General features: G+C 46.0%; 1 protein-coding gene across 4 annotated transcripts in view; it reads right to left on the bottom strand.

The window, feature by feature from the left end:
* PDE1C (phosphodiesterase 1C) overlaps positions 1–27942 on the bottom strand; it is a 1470255-nt gene that overhangs the window by 1020421 nt on the left and 421892 nt on the right. For all 4 annotated transcript variants that reach the window (XM_073678287.1, XM_073678290.1, XM_073678289.1 and 1 more), the window contains exon 2: positions 8215–8265. In XM_073678287.1, coding sequence (XP_073534388.1) covers positions 8215–8265 — 51 coding nt within the window. The remainder of the gene's footprint in view (positions 1–8214; positions 8266–27942) is intronic.

Below are 27942 nucleotides of genomic sequence, written 5' to 3'. Positions count from 1 at the left end.
ACTGCTCCTACAGAGCTCCTGCTGTAACTCTCCCTGTGTCTGGAACTGTCTCCAGGCTCTGACTCGCTCATCCCGCCCCCGACCCAGTTTATAAGGGCAGATTCCTCCCCTCCCAGGTCTGGGCAGGAAGTGTTGCATGCTTAGGGCTCCTGACCTGAGAAACCTCCCACTTGCTCTCAGACGTTATATTTCTATTACTGTGGCAACCAGACCCCTGGGGTGCCACACCATGCATATCAGGATAGGGATTAGGGGTGCCATGCATACCAGGATAGGGATGAGGTGTGCCTTGCATACCAGGACAGGGATGAAGGGTGCCATGCATACCAGGACAGGGATGAGGGGTGCCATGCATACCAGGACAGGGATGAGGGGTGCCATGCATACCAGGATGGGGATTGCTGTGCCATGCATACCAAGATAGGGATTAGGGGTGTCATGCATACCAGGATAGGGATGAGGGGTGCCATGCATACCAGGACAGAGATGAGGGGTGCCATGCACACCAGGATAGGGATGAGGAGTGCCATGCATACCAGGATAAGGATGAGGGATGCCATGCATACCAGGATGGAGGGGTTCCATGCATACCAGGATAGGGATGAGGGGTGCCATGCATACCAGGACAGGGATGAGGGGTGCCCTGCGTACCAGGATAGGGATGAGGGGTGCCATGCATGCCAGGATAAGGATGAGGGGTTCCATGCATACCAGGATGGAGGGATGCCAGGCATACCAGGATGGGGATGGGGGCCACGTATAAAAGGAAGGGGGGGCATATATACCAGAATGGGGGATATTGTCAGAATTGGGGGACATTACCCCTATAACAGTGTCAGCAGAAGACCCCCTTGCCCTTAAAAGTGCATTGTGAACACATATTTTGCTTACATTTTTTTTTCTATTTTCCTCCTCTAAAACCTAGGTGCGTCTTATGGTCCGGTGCGTCTTATAGTCCGAAAAATACGGTATTTATGTTAATTTATAAGCCCTCCCTGTCTCCAAGACTATCAGAGCGGTAGCACATCCCTCTGGCCCGCCCTTGTATCCTATTACTGGTACCTCCTTCTCTGCCTCTCTGATCTCGCTCCTGAGGACTGCAGTGACGAGGTGAGGGGGCGCCTCACTGGGAAAGTGTAAGTGAAGCAAGCTGTAGGCATCCGTGACGCCCGGCGTATGTGTGGCACCCTGTTACTACAGGTACCACAGGACCCAAAAGGGTGCATGGATGGACTTCTCCACAAGAGGCCCTCACTACAAACAGACACCTCCACCCTTCCACCTCAGACCACCAGAGGGAGCCCTGTTAGGGATATATAAACTGGAGGGTGGAGTCAGTTAGGGAGTAGTCGTCAGTTAGTCAGTGAGCCAGAGAGTGTGCTGACACTGAGAGCAGTGAAGATGCAGTACGTCTGCTGCTGTACTGAGAGCCCCGAGTGTGGCCGAGGCAAGGAGAGAGGAGTTAAGGGGGCAGAGGAGCATCTGAAACTCACCCCAAGACACAAGCCAGACACCGGGTCTGCGCCTACAAGGTTCTCTACACCCAGTAGGGACAACCGGCATACCAGGAGGCTTCCAGACCCCTGGTCATCCTGAAGCTACCATCAATTACAGGACTAGGAACCATGAAGGCCCCAGCGTCCAGGGATAGTGGTTGCCAGAGAAAAGTCCTACTACCAAGTAGTCAGGTGAGAGAGCAAAACAACATAGAAGCTAGGCCAAGTTCCAGGCTGGCCAGAAGCTTAGAGAGAGGAAGACATGGACCAGGAGGCCTACAACCCGCTCACTGGGGAGAGTACTGAAGTGCACCCTTCCTATTAAGTACCCTGGACCCTACCTGCCGTTACACCAGTAAAGGTACTGAAGCAAATCCCATGTGTGCGTGTCCGTCATTCCCCCTGACCCGACCGGACCACCTCTCACCTGCATCCCTTCCATCAACCCTGCCCCGGGGTCCCGCTCCGCCTGTGGGGAGCAGAAACATCCCAGCTGCCATCCCATCACCCCCGGAGGTCTGCAGCAGCGCCGGGAGTTACATTCGGGAACCACAGGTGGCGTCACGAGACAAACTGTTAACAAAAACCCCCTTTTAAAGAGTGACCCCAGAGGACGGGCCCCGGAGCCGACTGCCATGACATCCTACAAAGAAGGTAAAGGCCTGGGTACCGAGTCCCCCATATCCACCTGGGCAAGTCATATGGAGAACAGTGAAAGAGCGGTGCTGTGCCCAGAAAAACAAGCCTCTTTCACTCGTCTGGTCTGCCCTTGTATTACCTCTTTCTCTGCCTCTCAGATCTCGCTCCTGAGGACTGCAGTGAAGTGGCACAGGCACGCATGTGCGAGATCTGAGAGGTAGAGGAGGAGGTAATACAAGGCCGGGCCAGATGAGTGAAAGAGGCGTGTTTTTCTGGGCACAGCACCGCTCTTTCTCTTTTTTCCATACCCCGAGCATCCCGGACGCCTGCAGCTTGCTTCACTTACACTTTCCCGGTGAGGCGCCCCCTCACCTCGTCACTGCAGTCCTCAGGAGCGAGATCAGAGAGACAGAGAAGGAGGTACCAGTAATAGGATACAAGGGCGGGCCAGAGGATGTGCTACCGCTCTGATAGTCTTGGAGACAGGGAGGGCTGGGCAGGCAGGGAGAGCTGACCAATCCAAGCAGTATTTGTATACAACAACCAGCCAATCGCCGGTAAGGTTCATCACTTTAAAATTACCATATTGAAATCAAATCATATTTTTTTTAATTTTTACCGTATGTGCGTTATTAGAGGGGTATTCTTATACGGCGAGTATATCCCAAACTCTATATTTTAACTGGAAAAGTTGGGGGTCGTCTTATACACCCAGTCGTCTTATACTCCAGAAAATATGGCAGTCTTTCCAGGCGCAGAATGAGCAAAAAACAGTAATTCATTTTTTTTATTATGTTCACTGTACATTAAAAGTGATAAGACAAATGTATTCATCATGTCAGTCCGATTATATTGATACCAGATTAATATATATTTTTTAAGCTTTGCTACTTTTGCACACTAAAAACAATTTTACAAAAACATAATTTGTGTTTGCATCACCATATTCTGAGAGCTTATTTGTGTTAGAAAACGGTGCAGTTTAATATTTTTTTTTTGCAAATGTTAGCAAAACAAGCAAAATCATACTTTTCTCTATATCAGTAATGTTCAGGATGGCATTTTTTACTTGAGGTCTTTTACTGCCACCTGGTGGCTACTTTTGGTAAATACGTTGCAAGCCAAACTAGTAGTAAAACATCAAACCAATTAAACTTTTATATTGTGCCAAACTAAAATCAGTGAAATATAAAAATATTATCTAATGAAGGTTTCCATACCACTGTGTGATTCCCTGCTGTATGGAGTCATTTTGCATGCACTTTGCTCATCACTGTATGAATGATAATTGTTTCTCTCAGTGGGAAAAACAAGATAATCTTGTAATTATTATACCTTTTAATGGCTAACAAAAATAAAATAAATGATGTTACAAAGCAAGTTTTCAAGACTTCTTAGGCTCTTTCTCCGGCATGGTATAACAAAGTTTCTGAAGAAACACGAATATGAACAAAAAAAAACAGAGGTATATTCTTCTCTTCGGAGAGGTGAGGAATATGGTTGTCTATTTTTTGTAACTCTTTTACAGGTGACATGGGCTTCAATGGATTGGGCATAAAGGTGAGTATAATGGTTTTTGTTAAATTTAGATTCAATAAAGGAGTCTGTGTACAGTCATGGCCAAAAGTTTTGAGAATGACACCAAAATTATATTTTCACATGATCTGCTGGCCTCTGGTTTTTATTAGTGTTTGTCTGATGTTATATCACATACAGAAATATAATTGCAATCATATTATGAGTACCAATAGGTTATATTGACAGTTAGAATGAGTTAATGCAGCAAGTCAATATTTGCAGTGTTGCCCCTTCTTCTTCAAGACCTCTGTAATTCTCCCTGGCATGCTCTCAATCAACTTTTGGACCAAATCCTGACTGATAGCAGTCTATTCTTGCATAATCAATGCTTGCATTTTGCCAGAATTTGTTGGTTTTTGTTTGTCCACCCGTCTCTTGATGATTGACCACAAGTTCTCAATGGGATTAAGATCTGGGGAGTTTCCAGGCCATGGACCCAAAATCTCTATGTTTTGTTCCATGAGCCATTTTGTTATCACCTTTGCTTTATGGCAAGGTGCTCCATCATGCTGGAAAAGGCATTTTTTGGGCGCCAAACTGCTCTTGGACGGTTGGGAGAAGTTGCTCTTGGAGGACATTCTGGTACCATTCTTTATTCATGGCTGTGTTTTTAGGCAAGACTGTGAGTGAGCCGATTTCCTTGGCTGAGAAGCAACCCCACACATGAATGGTTTCAGGATGCTTTACAGTTGGCATGAGACAAGACTGGTGGTAGCGCTCACCTCTTCTTCTCCGAATAAGCTGTTTTCCAGATGTCCCAAACAATCGAAAAGGGGATTCATCAGAGAAAATGACTTTGCCCCAGTCCTCAGCAGTCCACTCCCTGTATCTTTTGCAGAATATCAGTCGGTCCCTGATGTTTTTTCTGGAGAGAAGTGGCTTCTTTGCTGCCCTCCTTGAAACCAGCCCTTGCTCAAAGAGTCTCCGCCTCACAGTGCGTGCAGAAGCACTCACACCAGCCAGCTGCCATTCCTGAGCAAGCTCGGCACTGCTGGTAGTCCGATCCCGCAGCTGAAACAGTTTTAAGATACGGTCCTGGCGCTTGCTGGTCTTTCTTGGGCGCCCTGGAGCCTTTTTGACAACAATGGAAGCTCTCTCCTTGAAGTTCTTGATGATGCGATAGATTGTTCACTGAGGTGCAATCTTTGTAGCTGCGATACTCTTCCCTGTTAGGCCATTTTTGTGCAGTGCAATGATGGCTGCACGTGTTTCTTTAGAGATAACCATGGTTAACTGAAGAGAAACAATGATACCAAGAACCAGCCTCCTTTTAAAGTGTCCAGTGATGTCATTCTTACTTAATCATGACTGATTGATCGCCAGCCCTGTCCTCATCAACACCCACACCTGTGTTAATGGATCAATCACGAAAACGATGTTAGCTGCTCCTTTTAAGGCAGGACTGCAATGATGTTGAAATGTGTTTTGGGGGTTAAAGTTCATTTTCTGGGCAAATATTGACTTTGCAAGTACAGTAATTGCTGTTAAGCTGATCACTCTTTGACATTCAGGAGTATATGCAAATTGCCATTACAAAAAATGAAGCAGTAAACTTTGGAAAAATTACTATTTGTCTCATTCTCAATACTTTTGGCCATGACTGTAGTTATTTCTAATAAAGGACTTTATTCTAGTTTTTTTTTAACAATTTAAGAGGAGCCTAAGTGCCAGAATTTGCACATCTTATGGATGCGCCTTTTCTGGGACGGCTGAGGGCTGATGTTTTTAGTCTGGGAGGGGGCCAATATTCATGGCCCCTTCCTAGCCCATTAATATCAGCCCGCAGCTGACTGTCTAGCATTTGCTGATTATTAATTATAGGGAGGCCCCACGTCACTTTTTTTGTGGGTCCCCCATTTTAATAACCAATTGGCCCAGACTTCTCAACCCCACCAGATGACAGCAGTGGAACATAAAGTCAATTCAAATGTTTATTTTTTTCTGGAGTATTCACACGCACACCTTCCCACCCAAACAAGGGTATATGGCTCATGGTTTCTTCTTTTTACTGTCCTCCTTCTCCACCATTTCAACAGGGTCATCAGGCAGCCATCACTCAAAATCTTTATAGAGTCAACAGGCGGCCCTCACTCAAAAACTTTACAGGGTCATCAGGTGGGCCTCACTCAAAATGAACAAGCCCTTGATGGGCCCAGACTTCTCAAGTCTGCAGTCTTGCAGCAGCAGAACGTAAAGCCAATTCAAATGTAGGGTCAAAAGCCAGCCCTCACTCAAAATGAACAATGCCTGGATTTGACCAGACTTTTTAACCCCACCTGATGACAGTAGCAGAACATAAAGCGAATTCAAATTTAGGGTCATCATGCGGCCCTCACTCCGAATTTTTAGAGGGTCATTATGTGGCATTCTTTCCAAATTTTTAGAGGGCAATTATGTGTCACACTCACCAAATTTTTAGAGGTTTATCATGCGGCCCTCACTCCAAATTTTTAGAGGTCATTATGCATCATTCTCTCCAAACTTTTAGAGGGTCATCATGCAACCTTAATCCACATTTTTAGAGGTCATTATGCATCATTCTCTCCAAACTTTTAGAGGGTCATCATGCAACCTTAATCCACATTTTTAGAGGATCATTATGCATCACTCTCCCCAAATTTTAAGAGGGTCATGCATCACTCTGTCCAAACTTTTAGAGGGTCATCATACGTCACTCTCTCCAAATTTTTAGGGGGTCATTATGCATCACTCTCTCCTAATTTTTAGAGGATCATAATGCGGCCCTCAATGCAAATTTTAAGAGGGTCATTATGCGTCACTCTCTCCAAATTTTTAGGGGGTCATTATGCATCACTCTCTCCTAATTTTTAGAGGGTCATTATACATCACTCTCTTCAAATTTTTAGGGGGTCATTATGTGTCACTCTATACAAATTTTTAGAGGGTCATTGTTACACCCAATGGTGGCGTACGTGGATTTGTGGACCCACTCTGCTACAGGGCCAAGTCTGCCTAGGAAGGGGCGTAGCTAAGCGGCTACCTGGTGCTCACTGGAGCTCCTAATGATGGCAACAAACTGAGCTGCAGATAGCCGCCAGGTACCATTCCTAGGCATAACCGGTACTGCAGCTACTGACACAGGATAGTTGACACAGACTAGGGCTACGTTCAGACACACCGCTGTTGGATACTGGATCAGGGACTAACTGCACACGGACCGGGGACAATGTTCAGGCACTGGCCACACTGGGACCATTGGACTTTGGGAACAGGACTGACCACACCAGGACCAGGGGAAAATGTTCAGGCACTGGCCACATTGGAGCCAGGGATTCGAGTTCAGGACACTGGCCACACTGGGACCAGGGATTCTGGTTCAGGACGCTGGCCGCACCGGGACCATTGGACCTCACAACTGCACTGGTAGAACATCACACCACCTAATGACTTAACTTGTTGCTTAGCAACTCCTTAAGGGAGAGGGAGTCTTTTATATAGGATGACACCAAGCAAGCAGGACTCTGAACAGGAAAGAAGTAGGCCAGAGACCATGCCAATGGCCGAGGCGGTGAGTAAGCCGGCGTCCCTGCATGGAGGGAGAAAGAGACCCCATGCAGGGGCACCAGCAAAAGCGCTACAACCATTATGTGTCACTCTCTCAAAATATTTTTAGAGGGTCATCATGCTGCCCTCACTCCAAATTTTTAGAGGGTCATCATGCGTCACTCTCTTCAAAATTTTAGAGGGTAATGATGCGTCATATTTTCCAAATTTTTAGTGGGTCATTATGCATCACTTCTCCAAATTTTTAGAGGGTCATCATGCAGCCCTCACTCCAAATTTTTAGAGGGTCATTATGCGTCACTTTCTTCAAATTTTTAGTGGGTCATCATGCTTTACTATCTCCAAATTTTTAGATGGTCATCATGCTGCCCTCACTACAAATTTATAGAAGTTCATTTTGAGGGGGAAATAAAAATAAAAGCAATAGCAAAAATTGGGATCTAAAACTTAACATTTATTTGTATATTTAAAATATTAAAATCGTTACCATAAACATTACAACATTAAATACACTCAAACAATCTGAGTGAACCACCAACCCAGATTCCAGAATGATTATGTCACCAAAACCACATGTAATATAAGTCCCTTAAATGATTTTAGCTTGTTTCTCAATGGATTTTTTACAGATTATGGGTGATGTTAAAGGTGAAGAAAATTCTGAAATGATTCTTCTAGGTATGATTTTTTTACACATCAAAAAAACTCACATTTTAACAGGTGTGTATACTTTTTATATGCACTGTATATGGTCACATGATAATAATACACTAACACGAGTAATAGGGTTGTCAACATTAGTTTATGGCTACCTACTGGCTTCTAAGCCTCAAAGGCACCGACGCCTGAATAGCAAATACATAGTGCAGAACTCTATTTTAATTCAGTGGCACAAATTCCATAATTTTTTGGATGAAATGATATATTACAATTTCAAAATCTAAGCATTGTGTTGTAGAAGTTTCTATTTACTTACTTGTAAATCTCGCCAGAGGTCTTGCATTTTTGTCACCAGCTTCATTTGCAACTAAAAACAAGAAGGAGAAATGTATAAGCATTGCAAATGTGTATTAGACCCAGATATAGGTGACTAAATTATTAGCAAGTACTGAAAATAGCATTAATTAAAATAAATGCATTCTAAAAGAACACCACAAAGGTAAGGAAGAAAATGAAAGGGTTAAAAAAATTTTTTCATCAAATTGCTAAAAGAGATGATGAGTAAGGGTGCTTTAATAATAATAATAATAATAATAATAGTTTTTATTTTTATAGCGCCAACATATTCCGCAGCACTTTACAAATTTTAGGGGGGACTTATACAAACAATACAGAATAAACATGTCTCATATCGAAAGGAGTGAGGGCCCTGCTCGCAAGCTTACAGTTTATGAGGAAATGGGGGAGACACAAAAGGTATAAAGTACATATATTGTATAATGCAGTCTTGATATACTAAATAGGATAAATAATAATACATGGACTGGTCGCCAGCCAGTATGTGTACAGTCCTGACAGAGGCTATTAAGTGCATGGTTGGTATGAACCTGAAGTTGAAGAAGATTTTAATATGGGGGAAAACTGGGACGGACAGAGTGTGTTTAGGCGATACGCCAGTCTAAAGAAATGTGTTTTTAGGGTTCGCTTGAAACTGTGGGTATTGGGAATTAATCAAACTGTCCTGGGTAGTGCATTCCAAAGAATTGGCGCAGCACGCGAGAAATCTTGGAGACGGGAGTGGGAAGTTCGGATTATGAAGGATTTTAGTTTTAAGTCATTTGCAGAACGGAGGGCACGTGTAGGGTGGTAGACTGAGACAAGAGAGGAGATGTAGGGGGGTACTGAAGCATGGAGCGCTTTGTGGGTAAGCGTGATAAGTTTAAATTGAACTCTATATTGGATGGGCAACCAATGCAATGACTGGCACAGGGAAGAGGCATCGGTGTAGCGGTTGGCGAGGAATATGATCCTGGCTGCTGCGTTAAGGACGGAATGGAGAGGGGAGAGTTTAGTAAGAGGGAGACCGATTAGTAGAGCGTTGCAAAAGTCAAGACGAGAATGAATAAGAGCTACAGTAAGAGTTTTTGCCGAGTCAAAGGTGAGAAAAGTCCTGATTCTTGAGATGTTTCTTGAGGTGTGGATGACATGAACGAGCGAGTGATTTGATGTGAGGAGTGAAAGAAAGATCTGAATCAAATATGACCCCAAGACAGCGGGCTTGTTGCTGGGGAGTAATGGTTGAGCCACAAACGGAAATGGCAATATCGGGCACAGGTAGGTTAGTGGAGGGAGGAAAGACGAGTAGTTCAGTTTTTGACAGATTCAGTTTTAGGTAGAGGGAGGACATAATGTTTGACACAGCAGAAAGACAATCACTGGTCTTTTGTAGTAATGCAGGGGTGATGTCCGGAGCAGAGGTGTATAATTGGGTGTCATTAGCATAGAGATTGTACTGAAAACCGAATCTACTGATTGTTTGTCCAATAGGAGCGGTGTATAAGGAGAAAAGAAGGGGGTCTAGGACTGATCCTTGAGGAACCCCGACAGTAAGGGGAAGTAGGGAGGAGGAGGAGCCGGTAAAAGACACAGAGAAGGAGCGGTCAGAGAGATAGGAGGAGAACCTGGAGAGAACAGTGTCCTTGAGGCCAATAGTGCGGAGCATAGTGAGGAGGAGCTGGTGATCCACAGTGTCGAATGCTGCAGAGAGATCCAGGAGAATCAGCAGGGAGTAGTGACCATTAGATTTAGCTGTTAGTAAATCATTAGAGACTTTAGTGAGGGCAGTTTCAGTAGAATGTAAAGAGCGGAAACCAGATTGTAAAGGGTCAAGAAGAGAGTTGTCTGAGAGATAGCGGATGAGATGGGAGTGGACCAGTCGTTCCAGGAGTTTAGAGATAAAGGGAAGATTGGAAACATGTCTGTAGTTGGCCGTGCAGTTCTGGTCAAGGGATGTTTTTTTAAGTAATGGTTGTATGCTGGCGTGTTTAAAAGAAGAGGGAAAGATACCAGATGAGAGGGAAAGGTTGAAAATTTTAGTTAGGTGAGTGGTGACAGCTGGAGCAAGGGACTGAAGGAGATGTGAGGGTATAGGGTCACTGGTGCAGGTGGTAGGGTGAGAAGATGCCAGGAGCCTGATCACTTCATCTTCCGTGACTGGTTCGAAGTCAGAAAGTGAGCAAGATACAATGTGGCGGGGGAGAGCATGCATAACATTTGGGGATTGGGAGAAAGTTTCCTGTCAATTTTTTCTTTGAAATAATTGGCCAGATCGTCAGCGCTGAGGTCGGTGATCGGGGCCTGTGTTGTTTGATTGAGGAGAGAATGAAACGTGTCAAAGAGTCGTTTAGGATTATTGGAAAGTGAGATGATGAGGTTGTTAATGTAGGTTTGTTTGGAGAGGTGAAGGGCAGAGTTATATGTTTTCAGCATAAATTTATAATGGAGGAAATCTTCGGGCAGATTTGATTTTCTCCACAGCCATTCAGCGCACCTGGAATACCTCTGGAGAAGACGTGTTTGAGGCGTGTGCCAGGGTTGTCGCCGTCTATGCTGAATTTTTCTTTGTGTAGGAGGTGCGGCTTCATCCAGGGCGCATAGCATTATTTTGTTATAATGCTTCAATGCAGAGTCAGGACATGAGAGGGAGGAGATTGGGGCCAATGATGATTGCAACTTTTTCATAAATTTCTGGGTGTTAATGGCGCGTATATTTCTATAAGTGTGGAAAGTGGGGGTGTCTTGAGTAGAGTCACAGTTCTTGACAGAGAATGAAAGAAGATTATGGTCAGAGAGTAGAAGGGGAGAGTTAGTAAAGTCATGTACTGAGCAAAGCCGGGAGAAGATCAGGTCCAATGTGTTCCCGTCTTCATGTGTAGGAGAATTAGCAAGCTGTAAAAGGCCGAAGGAGGAGGTTAGTGATAAAAGATGCGTGGCAGATGGGGAAAGAGAATCGCCAATTGGGATGTTAAAATCTCCCATGATTATCGTGGGGATGTCGCAGGATAGAAAATTTGGAAGCCAGGCAGCAAAGTGATCCAGGAATTGACGGGGGGGACCTGGAGGGCGATAGACTACCCCCACTCGCAGGGAGAAGGGCCGGTAGAGTCTGACTGTGTGGGTCTCAAAAGACGGGAAGATAAGGGAGGGTACAGGGGGGATAACCTGAAAAGTACATTTTGTTGAAAGAAGCAGACCAACACCTCCCTCTGATCTGTTGTCAGGTCGCGGGGTATGAGAGAAATGTAGGCCACCATAGGAGAGAGCTGCAGCGGCGGTGGTGTCCGACTGCTGGATCCAGGTTTCAGTGAGAGCCAGAAGGTTGAGGGAATTAGAGAGGAAAAAGTCATGGATGTAAGAGAATTTATTACAAGCTGAGCGCGCATTCCAAAGGGCACAGTTGAATGAGACAGAAGATATGCAGGGAATATTAATGAGATTAGCAGGGTTTCTGAATGTAACAGGGAAAGAGTTAGTGTTATTATTACTGGAGGGTCCTGGGTTGGGAGAAATATCACCTGCAACTAATACAAGGAAGATACAGAGAGTGAGCAGATGGTTGAGTGATTTGTGAGAGCGTTTCCTGTGTTGTATGGTGGGAATGAATGGATCTGCATGGTATAACATTGTGAAGAGAGCATGACAACTGTACATAGGAGAAGAGAGGAATGAGGGGTTAATATGGATGAAGTGTGCTGAATTTGTGGGAGAATGGTGAATGTGGATGATTGTAGCAGCCAGAATATAAATGGCACAGATACAAATTGTGAATACTGTTTGCAAAACAGATGACCTGGAAGCAAGTTTGTTTAATTGTCTTGCAAGTCTTACCTGTCTCCTGCCCTGTCCAACTGCCAGTGCTTTCACACTGTGTTTTTGTCCACATTCATTGGTAGCACGAAAATGAAGCTCGTCAGTGCACACAGTGACTTTGTAGTCACCATTATAGTTTATGGCCTCGTCGGCGCATACATCTAAATCCCATTTTGTGGGGCGCTTTGGACGCAAGCCCCGATGGGACCAACGAACATGGGCTAAAACGCAGTGTGAAAGCACCCTTATAAAAAGGATATGGAGCACATCAGGAACGACAAACACCATAGCAAAGATAACAGCTAGGTCCCATTCAGGGGCTACTCGGCATCAGTGGATTTCTACCTACTGTGCTGTAAATGGAAGTAATAATGTGCTCCTGTTCAGATACTGGGAAGCTGAGAAGGATATCCTTTGCCTTTAACCTTAATTCTTGTTATATTTTTGAATATACTTTCAATTGTGGATTGTCACAGCTCCTGTGCTGTCACTCTGCGTTTTGCCTTTTCCCCTATTAGTTTTGTGTATCTCCCATGTGTTGTGACTGAACATGAGGTGGCAGCAGTGAGCAGAAAAGTGTGACGCTTTATTAGGCCTCATTCACACATCAGTAATTTTGATCAGCTTCTCCTTCTCTATACCATGCTTTCCACAGATTGAACTGCATGAACAATACGACAGGTTCCCTTTAATTCCAGTTCTTCTGCAGCACAAGGAGTGAGTGGTTTTCTGTCCTTCTTGCTATTAAGAAACAATACACAGCAGGTTGCCAATGGCATAACACAGCATGGATCCATTGATTTCTGAAGAAGCCAGTGACCCCAACTATACATGCACTGGGATGAGTGTCCTGATATACAATACAGGGAGAGTTTCATTGAGGGTTAGTCAGCAGTAGAGATGAGCGGTGTTCGACTAGAACTGTTCGCCAATCTCAAATTCGAGCTGTTTTGGGCGGTGTTCGAGTTGTTCGACGAACCCGAACGATTTGCAAAAAATTCGGCTGTTCGAGGTTATGTTCGATAACTGTTCGTGCACCAAAAGCGTGTCCTGCATGTCTGGCGCTATTTAGAGCACCAATCATGCAGGGATTGTCTGCCACTCACTGTAATGCCACAGCCATGGTGGTTGTGGCATTACAGTGATTGCCCAAATCGATGGGAACAGTGCCAACAGTGAAACATGAAAAGCCGGCAATTCAGCAGCGGCATACACCTGTACCCGACAATCATGCAGGGATTGTCTGCCACTCACTGTAATGCCACAGCCATGGTGGTTGTGGCATTACAGTGATTGCCCAAATCGATGGGAACAGTGCCAACAGTGAAACATGAAAAGCCGGCAATTCAGCAGCGGCATACACCTGTACCCGACAATTTAGAACCGAAAGAATAGAGCTTCACACATAGATTAGATAGATATAAACATGTCAGCCACATATATACGAAGTACAGTGAAAGTGCTGCTTACTGTACTTGTCATTTAGCGTAAAGGATTTATCAAAAAAAATAATAGTGTTTTCATGCACCGTCTCTTTAAAAAAGCCAGCCGGCAATTCAGCAGCGGTACCCGACAATTTAGAATAGAAGGAATAGAGAATCACACATAGATTAGATAGATAGAAACATGTCAGTCACATATATAAGAAGTGCAGTGACAGTGTTGATTACTGTACTTGTCATTTAGTGTAAAGGATTTATTTAAAAAAATAATAGTGTTTTCATGCACTGTCTCTTTAAAAAAGCCGGCCGGCAATTCAGCAGCGGTACCCGACAATTTATAACAGACAGAATAGAGCATCATACATAGATTAGATAGATAGAAACATGTCAGCCACATATATACGAAGTACAGTGACAGTGTTGCTTACTGTACTTGTCATTTAGCGTAAAGGATTTATCAAAAAAAATAATAGTGTTTTCATGCACCGTCTCTTTAAAAAAGCCGGCCGGCAATTCAGCAGCGGTACCCGACAATTTATAACAGACAGAATAGAGCTTCACACATAGATTAGATAGATAGAAACATGTCAGTCACATATATATGAAGTACAGTGATAGTGTTGGTTACTGTACTTGTCATTTAGTATTAAAATAAAGGATTTATTATTAAAAAAATTGGCGTGGGGTTCCCCTTAATTTTAGGCTCTAGCGGAGGTTAAGCAGACGGCTTGGGCAGATGTTTGAAGCCTGGGAAGGGGGTAATACCCACGGAGCTTCCCAGGCTACTAATATCAGCCCCCAGCTGAATACATAGCCTTTACTAGCTATTAAAATGGGGGACCCCCCAAAAAAAATGACGTGGGGTCCCCCCTAATTTAATAGCTAGCAAAGGCTAGGCAGACAGCTGGGGGCTGATATTAATAGCCCAGGAAGGGAGCCATGAATATTGGCCCCCTCCCAGGCTAGAAACACCAGCCGTCAGCCGCCCCAGAAATGGCGCATTCATAGGATGCGCCAATTCTGGCACTTAGCCTCGCTCTTCCACGCTGCCCTGGTGCGGTGGCAGGGGGTAATAGGGTTGGGGTTGATGTCAGCTTATAATGCCAGCTGACATCAAGCCCAGGTTAGTAATGGAGAGGCGTCTATAAGACACCCCCATTACTAACCCCATAGTCAAAGTTAAAAAAAACACAAACACCCAGAATAAAGTCCTTTAATTGAAATAAAGACACAATCCTTTATTGTTCTAAATTAAACCATACTTACCGTCACGCCCATTCCAGCTGAAGCCAACGATCTCCTGCAATAAAAGAAAAATAATAAAGCAACCTCATCCTTACCTTTCCATGGTTCCCACGACAGCTTCAGCTCTGCTACATCGAAATGACAGGCTGGACCGCAGCAGAACGCTGCCATCCAGCCTCTCATCCCGCAGACACTGAGAAGCGCAGGCTTGCTTGCGCTGCTCAGCGTCTCTCTGTGACGACATCCAGATGAGCCGAGTTCATGTCCAATGAACTCGGCTCACCTCATGCACGTCACTGACAGCGTGGGAAAATTCTCAAGCTGAAGCGGTGAGTGCAGGAGAATTCTCCCACGCTGTCAGTGACGTGCATAAGGTGAGCTCATGTCCAATGAACTCAGCTCACCTCCTGCACGTCACTGACAGCGTGGGAGAATTCTCCTGCACTCAGCGCTTCAGCGTGAGAATTTTCCCACGCTGTCAGTGACGTGCATGAGGTGAGCCGAGTTCATTGGACATGAACTCGGCTCATCTGGATGTCGTCACAGAGAGACGCTGAGCAGCACAAGCAAGCCTGCGCTTCTCAGTGTCTGCGGGATGACAGGCTGGATGGCAGCGTTCTGCTGCGGTCCAGCCTGTCATCTCGATGTAGCAGAGCTGAAGCTGTCGTGGGAACCATGGAAAGGTAAGGATAAGGTTGCTTTATTATTTTTCTTTTATTGCAGGAGATCGTTGGCTTCAGCTGGAATGGGCGTGATGGTAAGTATGGTTTAATTTAGAACAATAAAGGATTGTGTCTTTATTTCAATTAAAGGACTTTATGCTGGGTGTTTGTGTTTTTTTTAACTTTGACTATGGGGTTAGTAATGGGGGTGTCTTATAGACGCCTCTCCATTACTAACCTGGGCTTGATGTCAGCTGGCATTATAAGCTGACATCAACCCCAACCCTATTACCCCCTGCCACCGCACCAGGGCAGCGTGGAAGAGCGAGGCTAAGTGCCAGAATTGGCGCATCCTATGAATGCGCCATTTCTGGGGCGGCTGACGGCTGGTGTTTCTAGCCTGGGAGGGGGCCAATATTCATGGCTCCCTTCCTGGGCTATTAATATCAGCCCCCAGCTGTCTGCCTAGCCTTTGCTAGCTATTAAATTAGGGGGGACCCCACGTCATTTTTTTGGGGGGTCCCCCATTTTAATAGCTAGTAAAGGCTATGTATTCAGCTGGGGGCTGATATTAGTAGCCTGGGAAGCTCCGTGGGTATTACCCCCTTCCCAGGCTTCAAACATCTGCCCCAGCCGTCTGCTTAACCTCCGCTAGAGCCTAAAATTAAGGGGAACCCCACGCCAATTTTTTTAATAATAAATCCTTTATTTTAATACTAAATGACAAGTACAGTAACCAACACTATCACTGTACTTCATATATATGTGACTGACATGTTTCTATCTATCTAATCTATGTGTGATGCTCTATCTTTCTGTTCTAAATTGTCGGGTACCGCTGCTGAATTGCCGGCCGGCTTTTTTAAAGAGACAGTGCATGAAAACACTATTATTTTTTTAAATAAATCCTTTACACTAAATGACAAGTACAGTAAGCAACACTATCACTGTACTTATTATATATGTGACTGACATGTTTCTATCTATCTAATCTATGTGTGAAGCTCTATTCTTTCTGTTCTAAGTTGTCGGGTACAGATGCTGAATTGCCGGCTGGCTTTTTTAAAGAGACGGTGCATGAAAACACTAATATTTTTTTTAATAAATCCTTTACACTAAATGACAAGTGTAGTAACCAACACTGTCACTGTGCTTCTTATATGTGTGACTGACATGTTTCTATCTATCTAATCTATGTGTGATGCTCTATTCCTTCTTGTCTAAATTGTCGGGTACCGGTGTATGCCGCTGCTGAATTTGCCGGCCGGGTTTTTAAAGAGAGTGTCTTCTGAGCAGTTTGTCAGCTTTTGGACACCTTTGCAGGTGTTTTCTATGTGTTTCTATGTGTTTTTGTTTGCCTGCCATTGGTTTTAACGGTGTTCGACGGTGTTCTAAGGTGTTCGACGAACAGTTCGACGAACAGTTCCTCGAACATCCCGGTGTTCGACGAACCGAACCGAACCCGAACACTACGGGGGTGGCTCAACATTAGTCAGCAGTAGTGTCTAACTGTGCAATACAATCATACTGCCCAGTTTAGAGCATTTTAATCAATAGATCTTTTGCTTCCCTCCCCTGCCCAGGAGATGTGGTATGATCAGACCATGTTCCTGTACGGTCAGACACAGCCATTACACAGTACACAGCAGGGGCACATTTATAAGATTATCTCAGCACAGGAACATTTTATTTAAACACATCCAATTGTGGAACTTATTATTATTCCAAGATCTATTTATTAAAATGTGCTTTATTTGTGGGAAAACCCCATTAATCAAGGACAGGCAGACCCAGGCTCCCTAATCAATCTTCTAAACTAATTTAGGCTTAGGCCATTAAAGGACAGTTAGATCCATGCTTATAACCTCAATGTATGGGGAATGTAGGGCCTAAGTCACAGTCCGATTCAGTGGCTAACAGCCCGCATGTACAAAAAGAATACATACTGACTCCTATGCAGAATCCTGATGCAGTGAATATGGTAATAATGATTCCATGCGGAACACTGATATCATATATGAACAGCGATAGATAGTGAGATTGGCTGTATCCTAACAGCCTGCTCTGTGATACAGGCACCTCACACAGTCATCTCCACGTGGAACGCTGAGCAAAGCGCTATCATCAGAATTATATCAGGATATATGGCATGACCAGTGCTATAATCATTGACACTGACTTGACTTACATCCACAATCTCGTATTAACCACTTAGGAATACTTAATCGTAGCCAATAAATACAAAGGGGACTTTGGCTACCACCCTTTAGGCAGCTTAATAATATTGACCCATTGTCTGTCAGGACATAATACTGGACCACAGCTATACATATAATGACATGTAGGTGTGGGTGTGTCACCCAGGGGGAATATAGGGGACTCGGTACCCGGGCCTTTTACCTTGTTTAGGAGGTCACGGCAGTCGGCTCCTGGGCCCGTACTCTGGGTCTCACTTTAAAAAAAAGGGGTTTTAGTAAACAGTTTGTCTCGTAACGCCACCTGTGGTTTCCGGTAATGGTTACCGACGCTGCTGCAGACCTCCGGGGGTGATGGGATGGCAGTTGGGATGTTTCTGCTCCCCACTGGCGGAGCGGGCCTCCGGGGCAGTGTAGGTGCAGATGGTGGTGATGCTGGGGCTTGTGGTGCAGGAGAGATGGCGCAGCAGGAGTAACTGACAGAGACAGGGGATTCGCCTCAGTACCTTTACTGGTGCGGATGTCAGGTACGGTCCAGAGTACCCGGTAGGAAGGGTGCACTTCAGGACTTCTCCCCAGTGAGCGGGTATAAGGCCTCCTGGTCCGTGTCTCCCTCTCTCTAAGCTCCTGGCCAGCCTGCAACTGGGCCTAGCCTCTGTGTCGTGCTGTTCCTTCACCTGTCGCTTGGTAGTAGGACCTTTTTCTGGCAACCACTATCCCTGGACGCTGGGGCCTTTGTGGTTCCTAGTCCTGTCAAGGGTTTAGCTTGAGGTCGACCAGGGACTTGTAGTCCTCCTGGTATGCCGGTGATCCCTACTGGGTATAAAGGACCCTGTAGGCGTGGACCCGGTGTCCGGTTTGTGTCTTGAGGTGAGCCTATGATGCTCCTCTGCCCCTCAACTCCTTTCTCCTCTCCTCTTTGCCTCCGGCCACACTCGGGGCCCTCAATACAGCAGCAGACGTGCTGCGTCTTCACTGTTCTCAGTGGATGCACACTCTCTCTCAGACTCTGACTGAACTGCCTGGCTCCACCCTCCATATATATATATCCCTAACGGGCTCCCTCTGGTGGTATGAGGAGGAAGGGTAGAGCTGTTTGTTTGTAACGAGGGCCTCTTGTGGAGAAGTCCATCCATGCACCCTTTTGGGTCCTGTGGTACCTGTGAACAGCAGGGTGCCACATTCCCCCCTAGTACAATTCAGTACTCCTGGACTGAAGCATTTTGTAACAGGTTACAACAATAACAATAATAATAATAACAATAATAAAGTTACAGTATGTCCCCTAACCAGGTGTCCATTCCACCGAAGATGGTATAACATGAGTAACATGAGGGACCCGCCTGAAAACCCTCAACGTAGGCCCTGGGCGTGGCTACAGGGCATAAGCGATCCAGGTGTTGGACCACGTCTTCGGCCACGCCAAACGGGTTTTTGTTCAGTGGTCAAACAAGGGGGGCACTTTTGATGAATGCAACTATTTACAAGGACAGTTTTTGGCTGCTCACAGTCCTCAGCCTACAAGTCTCTGTACCCTGACGGGTAACTACAGGCACACATTAATTTCAGTTTACACAATAAACAATAGGCAATACCGAACTGGGTAACTATTTATACTTTAGGCATTTTGTATTTTAATCCCTATACCTGGCAGGGATTTGGCCTTGTGTGCTGCGTGTGGACCTTCGTAGCACTGGGGTGATACTGGTGTCTGTGCATGCACTCTCTGCTAACCTATCAGGTGTATGTGCTGGTAGATTATAAAACTGCCTCAATCTCTCTATGGGACTGGCAAGTGCACTGATTACTGGGCCTTCAGGCTCTGCTTCAATGGGTGATCCTCCTCTGACTGGGGACTCTTCCTGTTCCTGAGCAGGTTCCTCTAGGGCGCTCACAGGTTCCTCTTGTGGTTGATAGAAGTGTATTACTGGTATAATAACTGCTCCATCAAGTTGAGACCTGTCCGCAGGGAAATCTCCTAGAACTGTGTGAAGCACATCTTCCTTGGGTTCTTCCGGTGCTATAGGAGGTACTTCCTGCGTTGTCTTCAGTAGACCTGGGCACACGTTCAAGTGGTCTCTTGAGACTGTTGCGGTTGTTTTACCTCCATCCTTACTAATCAGGCAGGTTTTACTGTTGTCAAATCGGGAGTTTAGCACAGTGTAGGGCTCTCTTTCCCACTGGTCATCGAGCTTGTGACCTCTTCTTTTCCGCTTCAGCACTATCTCTCCAGGTGCCAAGGGTTCTGCTGGTGCATGTTTATTGTACTGCTCTTCCTGTCTTTCCCTCACCTTGTTTAGACTGTCTTCGACACAGGCCTGTACCTTCCTGTACTGCTCTTGCCAACTTGTGTCCCAGTCTTCAGTGGACGTATCTGCAGCAGGTTCTACCACTCCGAGCTCCAGGTCCATTGGCAATTTTCCAGGTCTTGCTCTCATAAGATATGCTGGGGTACAATTAGTAGAACTCACAGGTATGTGGTTATACAGGTCCACTAGGTCAGGTAGCTTTTCTGGCCACTGGTTCCTTTCTTCCAAAGGTAGGGTTTTCAACAGGTCTATAACGATGTTGTTCATTTTCTCGTACATACCGTTGGTTTGCGGATGATATGGCGTAGTCTGGATCTTCTTGCATCCATACTGGTGGCAGAATTCCTTGAATAGCTCAGCTTCGAAAGCAGGGCCTTGATCTGTAAGCACCTTTTCCGGATATCCATGGTGTCTGCAGAAGTAGGCTTGAAACGTTCTTGCTGCAGTTTCTGCTGTCAGATCCTTGACGGGGGCTACCACCAGGAACCAGGAATAGTGATCCACCATGGTCAGGGCATAGGAGTAGCCTGATATGCTGGGTGACAGTTTGACGTGATCCAGAGCGACAATCTCCAGGGGTTTGGTTGTTTTGATGGACTGCAAGGGTGCTTTCTGGCTGCCGTAGTCTTTCCTACTGAGGCTACAGGGTCCACAATTCCGGCACCACCTTTCTATGGAACTCCGCATTCCAACCCAATAGAACCGGTCCTTCAGCAGGGTTTCCAGCTTCTTCCAGCCAAAGTGACCTGCTTGGTCGTGGTAGGCCTCTAACACCATCTGGATATCTGTCCTGGGTACAACAATCTGCCACACCATTTCATGGGTCTTGGGGTTGACATACCTTCTGCACAGCTTCTCTCTGTAGATGAACAGCCTGCTTCTCTCATTCCACAGGTTTTTGGCTTGTGGGGGAGCATCCTTCTCCAGGTGAGAACCTTCTTGGGTTATCAGTCTTTGGATGAGGCTGACAACTGGGTCACTGTCCTGGGTCTCCTTCCAGCTGTGATGAGGTAGAGGGTTTGACGTCCTACCATGACATCTTCTGGAGGCGTGTTGCTCGTGGACCGCTCCGCTTCTGTGGAAGGCAGGTAATTCAACTTCTTCTAGGTCATCCACTTCATCCTCGGTGTCTGACTGGTGGGGCATCCTTGACAGGGCATCTGCATTGGTGTTCTTGTGACCTGCCCGGTACTTGATTGTGAACTGATAATTTGACAGTCTGGCCACCCAACGCTGTTCCATGGCTCCCAACCTGACTGTCTCCAGGTGTGTCAAGGAATTATTGTCGGTAAAGGCTGTGAATTTAGTTGAGGCTAGGTAATGCTTGAATCTTTCGGTGATAGCCCAGAACAAGGCCAGGAACTCCAGCTTGAAGCAACTGTAATTCTCCGGGTTCCTCTCAGTAGGACGAAGCTTCCTACTGGCATACGCAATTACCTTTTCTCTGCCGTTTTGCTTCTGGGACAACAGAGCTCCCAGTCCCTCGTTGCTGGTGTCGGTGTACAACAGGAAAGGCTGGCTGTAGTCAGGGTAAGCCAGGATTTCTTCACCAGTTAGGACTTCCTTCATTGATGCAAAGGACTCAGTCTGCTCTTTGCCCCACTGGAATGGGGGACTTTTTCCTCTTTTGGACTGTCCTACCAGGAGATCTTGTAGAGGTGGTACCTTTTTGATATAGTCCTTAATGAACCTCTTGTAGTACCCGACCAGTCCCAGGAATTGCCGTACTTATTTGATGCTTCTCGGTTCAGGCCACTTCTGGATGGCAGTGACCTTTTCCGGGTCTGGTGCTACTCCCTCTGACCTGACTATGTGTCCCAGGTAATGAACCTTCTGTTTGAGCAGGTGGCACTTGGACGGTTTTAGTTTCATCCCATACCGGGACAATGCTTCAAATACCTCCGCCAGGTGCTTTAGATGGTCCTCATACATCCTCGAGTACACGATAACGTCATCCAGGTACAGCAGCACTGTCTCAAAGTTCTAGTGTCCCAAGCAACACTCCATCAACCTCTGAAACATTCCGGGTGCGTTGCAGAGTCCAAACGGCATGCTGTTGAATTCACACAGTCCTATCGGGGTGGTGAAGGCTGTCTTCTACCTGTCTTCCTTAGAAACAGAGACTTGCCAGTGAGATCCAATGTAGAGAAGTAATTGGCAGATTTTAGTGCAGCCAGGGATTCCTCTATATGGGGCAAAGGGTATGCATCTTTATGTTTTATTCGATTAATTTGTCTATAATCTACACACATCCTCATGCTACCGTCCTTTTTCCTGACCAGGACCAGGGGAGCTGCCCAAGGGCTACAGCTATCCCTTATTACCCCTGCCTTTTTCATGTCATGCAACATTTCCTTGGCTTTTTGGTAATGTGCTGGTGGTATGGGTCTGTAACGCTTTTTAATGGGTGGATGGTTACCAGTGGGTATGTGGTGTTGTACCCCTTTAACCCTTCCAAAATCAAGTGGGTGTTTACTAAACACTTGTTCATATTCCTGAACCACTCTGTAGACACCGTGTTTTTGATGGACAGGAGTGGCGTCAGTTCCAACATGGAGCTGTTGACACCAATCCTCCAGCTGAGCTTCGGAGTCATTGTCCTCCACTGTATCTGGTGGGGTCAAGGATTCCACTGTGTGTATGGCATCATTATTCACAGTATACAATCTGGCAACAGTGGCGTATCTTGGCAATTTGACTTCCTCCTCCCCACAATTTAGGAGACGTACAGGTACCCTTCCATTGCGTACATCAACTACCCCTCTAGCAGTTAGGAGTGTAGGTCTGTGCTCTGAGCTAATGGGCTCCACTACCGCCTGGTAGTTCTGTCCCTTGAGACCTATTGCTGCCCTACACCAAATCAGCATTTCACTCATTGGGGGAATCACCATGGGTATCGGGTCTGTCACCCGTACATTACCAATCTCACCACCTGTTAGTTTTACCTGTTGCTGGTACATGAGGGCTCAAATTTCTTTCTGGAGCACCTTCCTCTGCCCTGGTTTGGCAGTGTCAGCCATCTGTTGGAGTAAGAACAACACTTCTCCTAAACAGTTACCAACCACATTTGTACCAAGTATCATATACAAGTCTGTATCAAAATGGTTAGACTCCACTACAATCAGCCCTTGGACCTTTAGTTCCGCTCTCCCCACCTTCACTGTCACGTCCTTAACCCCTACTAGTTTAAGAGGAAGACCATTGGATGCATACACAGAGAGATTTGGGGCTGGCGGATGGAGTTCATCTAAGGACCAGTACCTTTTGTAGAGGATGTCAGGTATGATGGTTAACTGTGACCCGGTGTCCAGTAGTGCAGGTGTTGCTATTCCGTCCAGCACGATGGACAGGAAAGGCCTTCCTCCTACAAACCGGTGGTACCAGCTTGATGGGCCTGGTTGGTCTACTCCTGGGTGTCGGCCCTCGGCCCCAGGGTTTGCCCATTTAAAGGACAGTTCCGCACGGTGTGGCCTGCCTTGTGGCAATGGTAGCAGATGTATTATCCTGGAGGGCGACGTTGGTCGTTGGTCCTCCCACGGGGTGGCGCTGTCCTCCTACGGGGTGGCGTTGTCCTCCTTCTTCTCCTCATCCAGGGGACATCCTCAGGACTGTCGGTGAGTAGGATCCTTCCCTCCGGCTCAGGCTCCGTTTGTAGCTGCAGGGTGCTCAGGACAGTTGTCAGGGTTTTACTTAGCTGATGCACTTCAGAGCGCAGGCTGTCCAGCTCGCTAGGGGGCACTGTTTGCATTTTTGTTTCAGCCGTTAATGAAGGAGCAGTGGGTGCTGCGGGCACTGGGGTGGCCCCGCCCTGGTAACGCTGCATAGCAGTATCTGATGGTTCCAGGGGCTGCAGACCCTTAATAGCCATGTCCTTCAGGGCGTCAAAGGTGGCATTTGGATGATCTAAGGCCCACCACCGTACAGTTCTGCTCTCCTCCTGGGACCTAAACCCCCGGATGAACTGTTCTGTCAGCATTTTGTCCTCACCATGTATGCTGGCTGGACTAACCTGTTTCAGGGCCCGCAGGGCTTCCTGTAAGCGCCAGGCATAGTCCCGGATATTGTCCTCAGGTTTCTGGGTACAGTGGTAGAACCTCATCCGGAGATCTGTGTCAGTGCGGTTCTCAAACACAGTTTGCAGTCTCTTAAAGATAATGTATACTGATTCCTGGTCTGTGGCTGGTCAGGTTTCAACTTCCCGCTCTGCGGCACCAGTCAATTGTCCCAGCACAACAGTGGCTCTCTGCTTACCAATCATTGAGTACATATCCAGTACACCGCATATTTTCCTTTTGAATCCACACAGGGTGTCTGGTTTGCCGTCACACTGGGGAAGCCATTTTGCTCCAGGGATATACGGCAGGGCCATGGGTATTAATGCAGTCATGACCCCGGCTGGTGGGGCGGCTGCTCTGGCCTAAGCAGCGCCGGGCGCAAGTTGAGCATCAGGAGCGTTTACCGGTGCTCCGGCGTTTTGCTGGTCGTCGGCCATGGTTGCGCCACCCTAGTAAACCGTAGCCTACCTCTTTCTTTTTTCGGGTAGGCCGCAGCTCCACAGACGACGGGCTCCTTCCAGGACCTGATGCTTCCTGGTGCTGCGTCAGAGCGCGAGGCGGGGCTTGAGCTTAGCGCGCTACCAACAGTCACGCCTCTCTGGTTCCCGCGGTTACACCCCTCTTCTTCCCGCGGTAATGGCGGTGATGTTCACCACAGTAAAAACACAGTTCAAATACGGCACACAGTACCCGGTGGCAACGGGCACGAAATCCTGTTCGTGACGCAAGGAAAGAGAGCTGTGTCACCCAGGGGGAATATAGGGGACTCTGTACCCGGGCCTTTTACCTTGTTTAGGAGGTCATGGCAGTCGGCTCCCGGGCCCGTACTCTGGGTCTCTCTTTAAAAAAAGGGGTTTTAGTGTACAGTTTGTCTCGTGACGCCACCTGTGGTTTCCGGTAATGGTTACCGGCGCTGCTGCAGACGTCCGGGGGTGATGGGATGGCAGCTGGGATGTTTCTGCTCCCCACAGGTGGAGCGGGCCCCCGGGGCAGTGTAGGTGCAGATAGTGGTGATGCTGGGGCTTGTGGTGCAGGAGAGATGGCGCAGAAGGAGTAAATGACAGAGACAGGGGATTCACTTCAGTACCTTTACTGGTGCGGATGTCAGGTACGGTCCAGGGTACTCGGTAGGAAGGGTGCACTTCAGGACTTCTCCCCAGTGAGCGGGTATAAGGCCTCCTGGTCCGTGTCTCCCTCTCTCTAAGCTCCTGGCCAGTCTGCAACTGGGCCTAGCCTCTGTGTCATGCTGTTCCTTCACCTGTCGCTTGGTAGTAGGACCTTTTTCTGGCAACCACTATCCCTGGACGCCGGGCCTTCATGGTTCCTAGTCCTGTCAAGGGTTTAGCTTCAGGTCGACCAGGGACTTGTAGTCCTCCTGGTATGCCGGTGATCCCTACTGGGTATAAAGGACCCTGTAGGCGCGTACCCGGTGTCCGGTTTGTGTCTTGGGGTGAGCCTATGATGCTCCTCTGCCCCCTCAACTCCTTTCTCCACTCCTCTTTGCCTCTGGCCACACTCGGGGCCCTCAATACAGCAGCAGACGTGCTGCGTCTTCACTGCTCTCAGTGGCAGCACACTCTCTCTTAGACTCTGACTGAACTGCATGGCTCCACCCTCCATATATATATATATCCCTATCGGGCTCCCTCTGGTGGTATGAGGTGGAAGGGTGGAGGTGTTTGTTTGTAACGAGGGCCTCTTGTGGAGAAGTCCATCCATGCACCCTTTTGGGTCCTGTGGTACCTGTGAACAGCAGGGTGCCACATGGGCACAAGGCTAGGGTTCATTATTTATACCTGAGCATATTGCCAAGATATAGTGAAAACCTCTTTTGTCTTTAATACAAGCACACAACATATTTTAATATTTTATTGAACCTATAATAAATTTATATTTAATTCACATTCTATCTCCTCTCTTCTCCCTTTTTCCCTGAGTATGTTACTCCTTCCAGTGGTCTACACTAATGTGAATCATCTGCCCCATGTCAAATCTTTCAGCTTTTTGCAGCATTTTTGGTGAATAAAACTAACTTTATTAATAAACATGTTCTGTAGACAAATAACACATGTAATCCGTTTACATGTTAGCTTATTGAGGTTTCTGCTGCCTGACAATTTTGTACCTCCTGGATCTGACCCGGCTATCTGACGATCCTTATAGCCAGCTGGCACCGCTGACCAGCAGCTGACTTTGTGGCTCTGGCCCAGGAAACCCTATGTAAGTCCAGATCCCTGTACAGGGGTTAAAGGGTGAAAGCCAGCTCCTCTGAGATCTGCAAAACGGAGTAGCTTGTACCAAGCCTGTTCATGGTAGCCATTTTGGAGCTGCCAGGTGACTACAAACCATGCTCATGTGACAAGTGATTAATTGTTTAGAACATTGCTATTGATCTTCAGTGACTTGAATTTCTGGGCAGTTTGATTGTGTTCAATCCGTTACAGTAGTAGATCCACCAGGATTTAGGCATGGTTATAAACAAGTGTATTTGTAGGCCGTGTTCACATGTTCAATATTTGGAAGTCAAAATTGAGAGTGGGTGAAAAATGCACAAGTAGTTGTAGTTTTGAATGACACAATTTATTTTACCATTCAATGTGCTGAAAAAAAATTTAAATGTGGTAAAGTTGTGAGAGAGAAAAAATGTGGTTCTGTTTTGTGTTTTTATGGTGTTCACAGTACAGTAAATATTACCACCCAAATTAATGTTCCACGTCAGTGTGATTATGGTAATGCCAAACATTACGCCTGTGCATGTGCTCATGAATTTCTGTGGCCACAGGACATGGTTATATGGATGACTCTTTGTCACATCCCCTGATGAACCCCAGCCAACTTTCTATGGGAGGAAACATGTCGGGATAAGGGATTAGGGAATTCAGTTATGGAATTCCTGAAGATTTATTTTCAGATTGGCTATCTACCTAAGTATTTATATTACTCATGACAGTATTAGTTAAGTTATTGAAAATTGATTTATATCTATGTATTGAATTAAGGATTAGATTCATATGACACAATTATCTGTAGGGCAACAATTTCATGTCTATTCATCTCTTTTTACCTGTGCACTGTGTATTAGGGGTGTGCTAGGAACTTGAGGGACAGCCGCTGCCAAGCAGGAACGCCATACCGTTTCAAAGTAGGGTGTCAACCTCCGCTGTCAGGCAGGGCTTCTATTAGGGCCAAGTAGGGCTGTTATAGTGAGCACTTTTCTTATATCTATTTAAATTGTGCAATAAGAACCTCTGTCCCTCTGATATATTACATTATCATAGCTACACTCTCTAATATTTTTAAGAATTTTTTGAGAGTTTTAACTTTATATAATAAATGTTATATTTTAGGGGTTTCTTTTTTTCTTGTTCTCGATATATATTTCTTTACAGTCAGAGCAATCAGACTGTGGAATGCCAACCACAAGAGGTAGTGATGGCAGACACTGTAACAGCTTTCAAAAAATGGCTGAATGATTTCCTCGATACACATAACATTATGGGTTACAGTTAAATTAAACAAAATGTACAATTGGGGGAGAAAGGTTGAACTTGATGGACCTAGGTCTTTATTCAACCTACGTTACTATGTTACTATGTTATGTTACTAGAACTGGCACATAGTGGACATAACTGTAGAAGCTAATATATGCGACAACCTAATGAGAAAATGGCACAAAACTGAACCAATCAGGAAATTGGTTGTATCTTGTGTTATATTTATACTTTGCTACTATATACTTTGATACTATATATCTTTGATAATTTAATATTAGCTTTATAAGTGTTATTCATAAAAGCTATGTTTCTGTTACGCTTTCCTCTGTTTTTTTAAAGTATAGTTAATTGGACAGAGCTGCTTTCAAGGACTCTGTTATTTCCAATTAAAATACTTTCTTTGTTAGATAATGTTAGCCACCCCCTTTATTCTGGGGGTGTAATAAAATACTTGTTGCTTGGGATCTGAGGGCAGACAAGAATTGTACACTCA

Source organism: Phyllobates terribilis, unplaced genomic scaffold, assembly GCF_046119375.1.
Source record: "Phyllobates terribilis strain yellow unplaced genomic scaffold, ASM4611937v1 Scaffold_4__5_contigs__length_816908805, whole genome shotgun sequence".
NCBI classification, from domain to species: domain Eukaryota; kingdom Metazoa; phylum Chordata; class Amphibia; order Anura; family Dendrobatidae; genus Phyllobates; species Phyllobates terribilis.
Note: the sequence above shows the minus strand (reverse complement) of the source record. Positions and strands in the feature narration are given on the sequence as shown.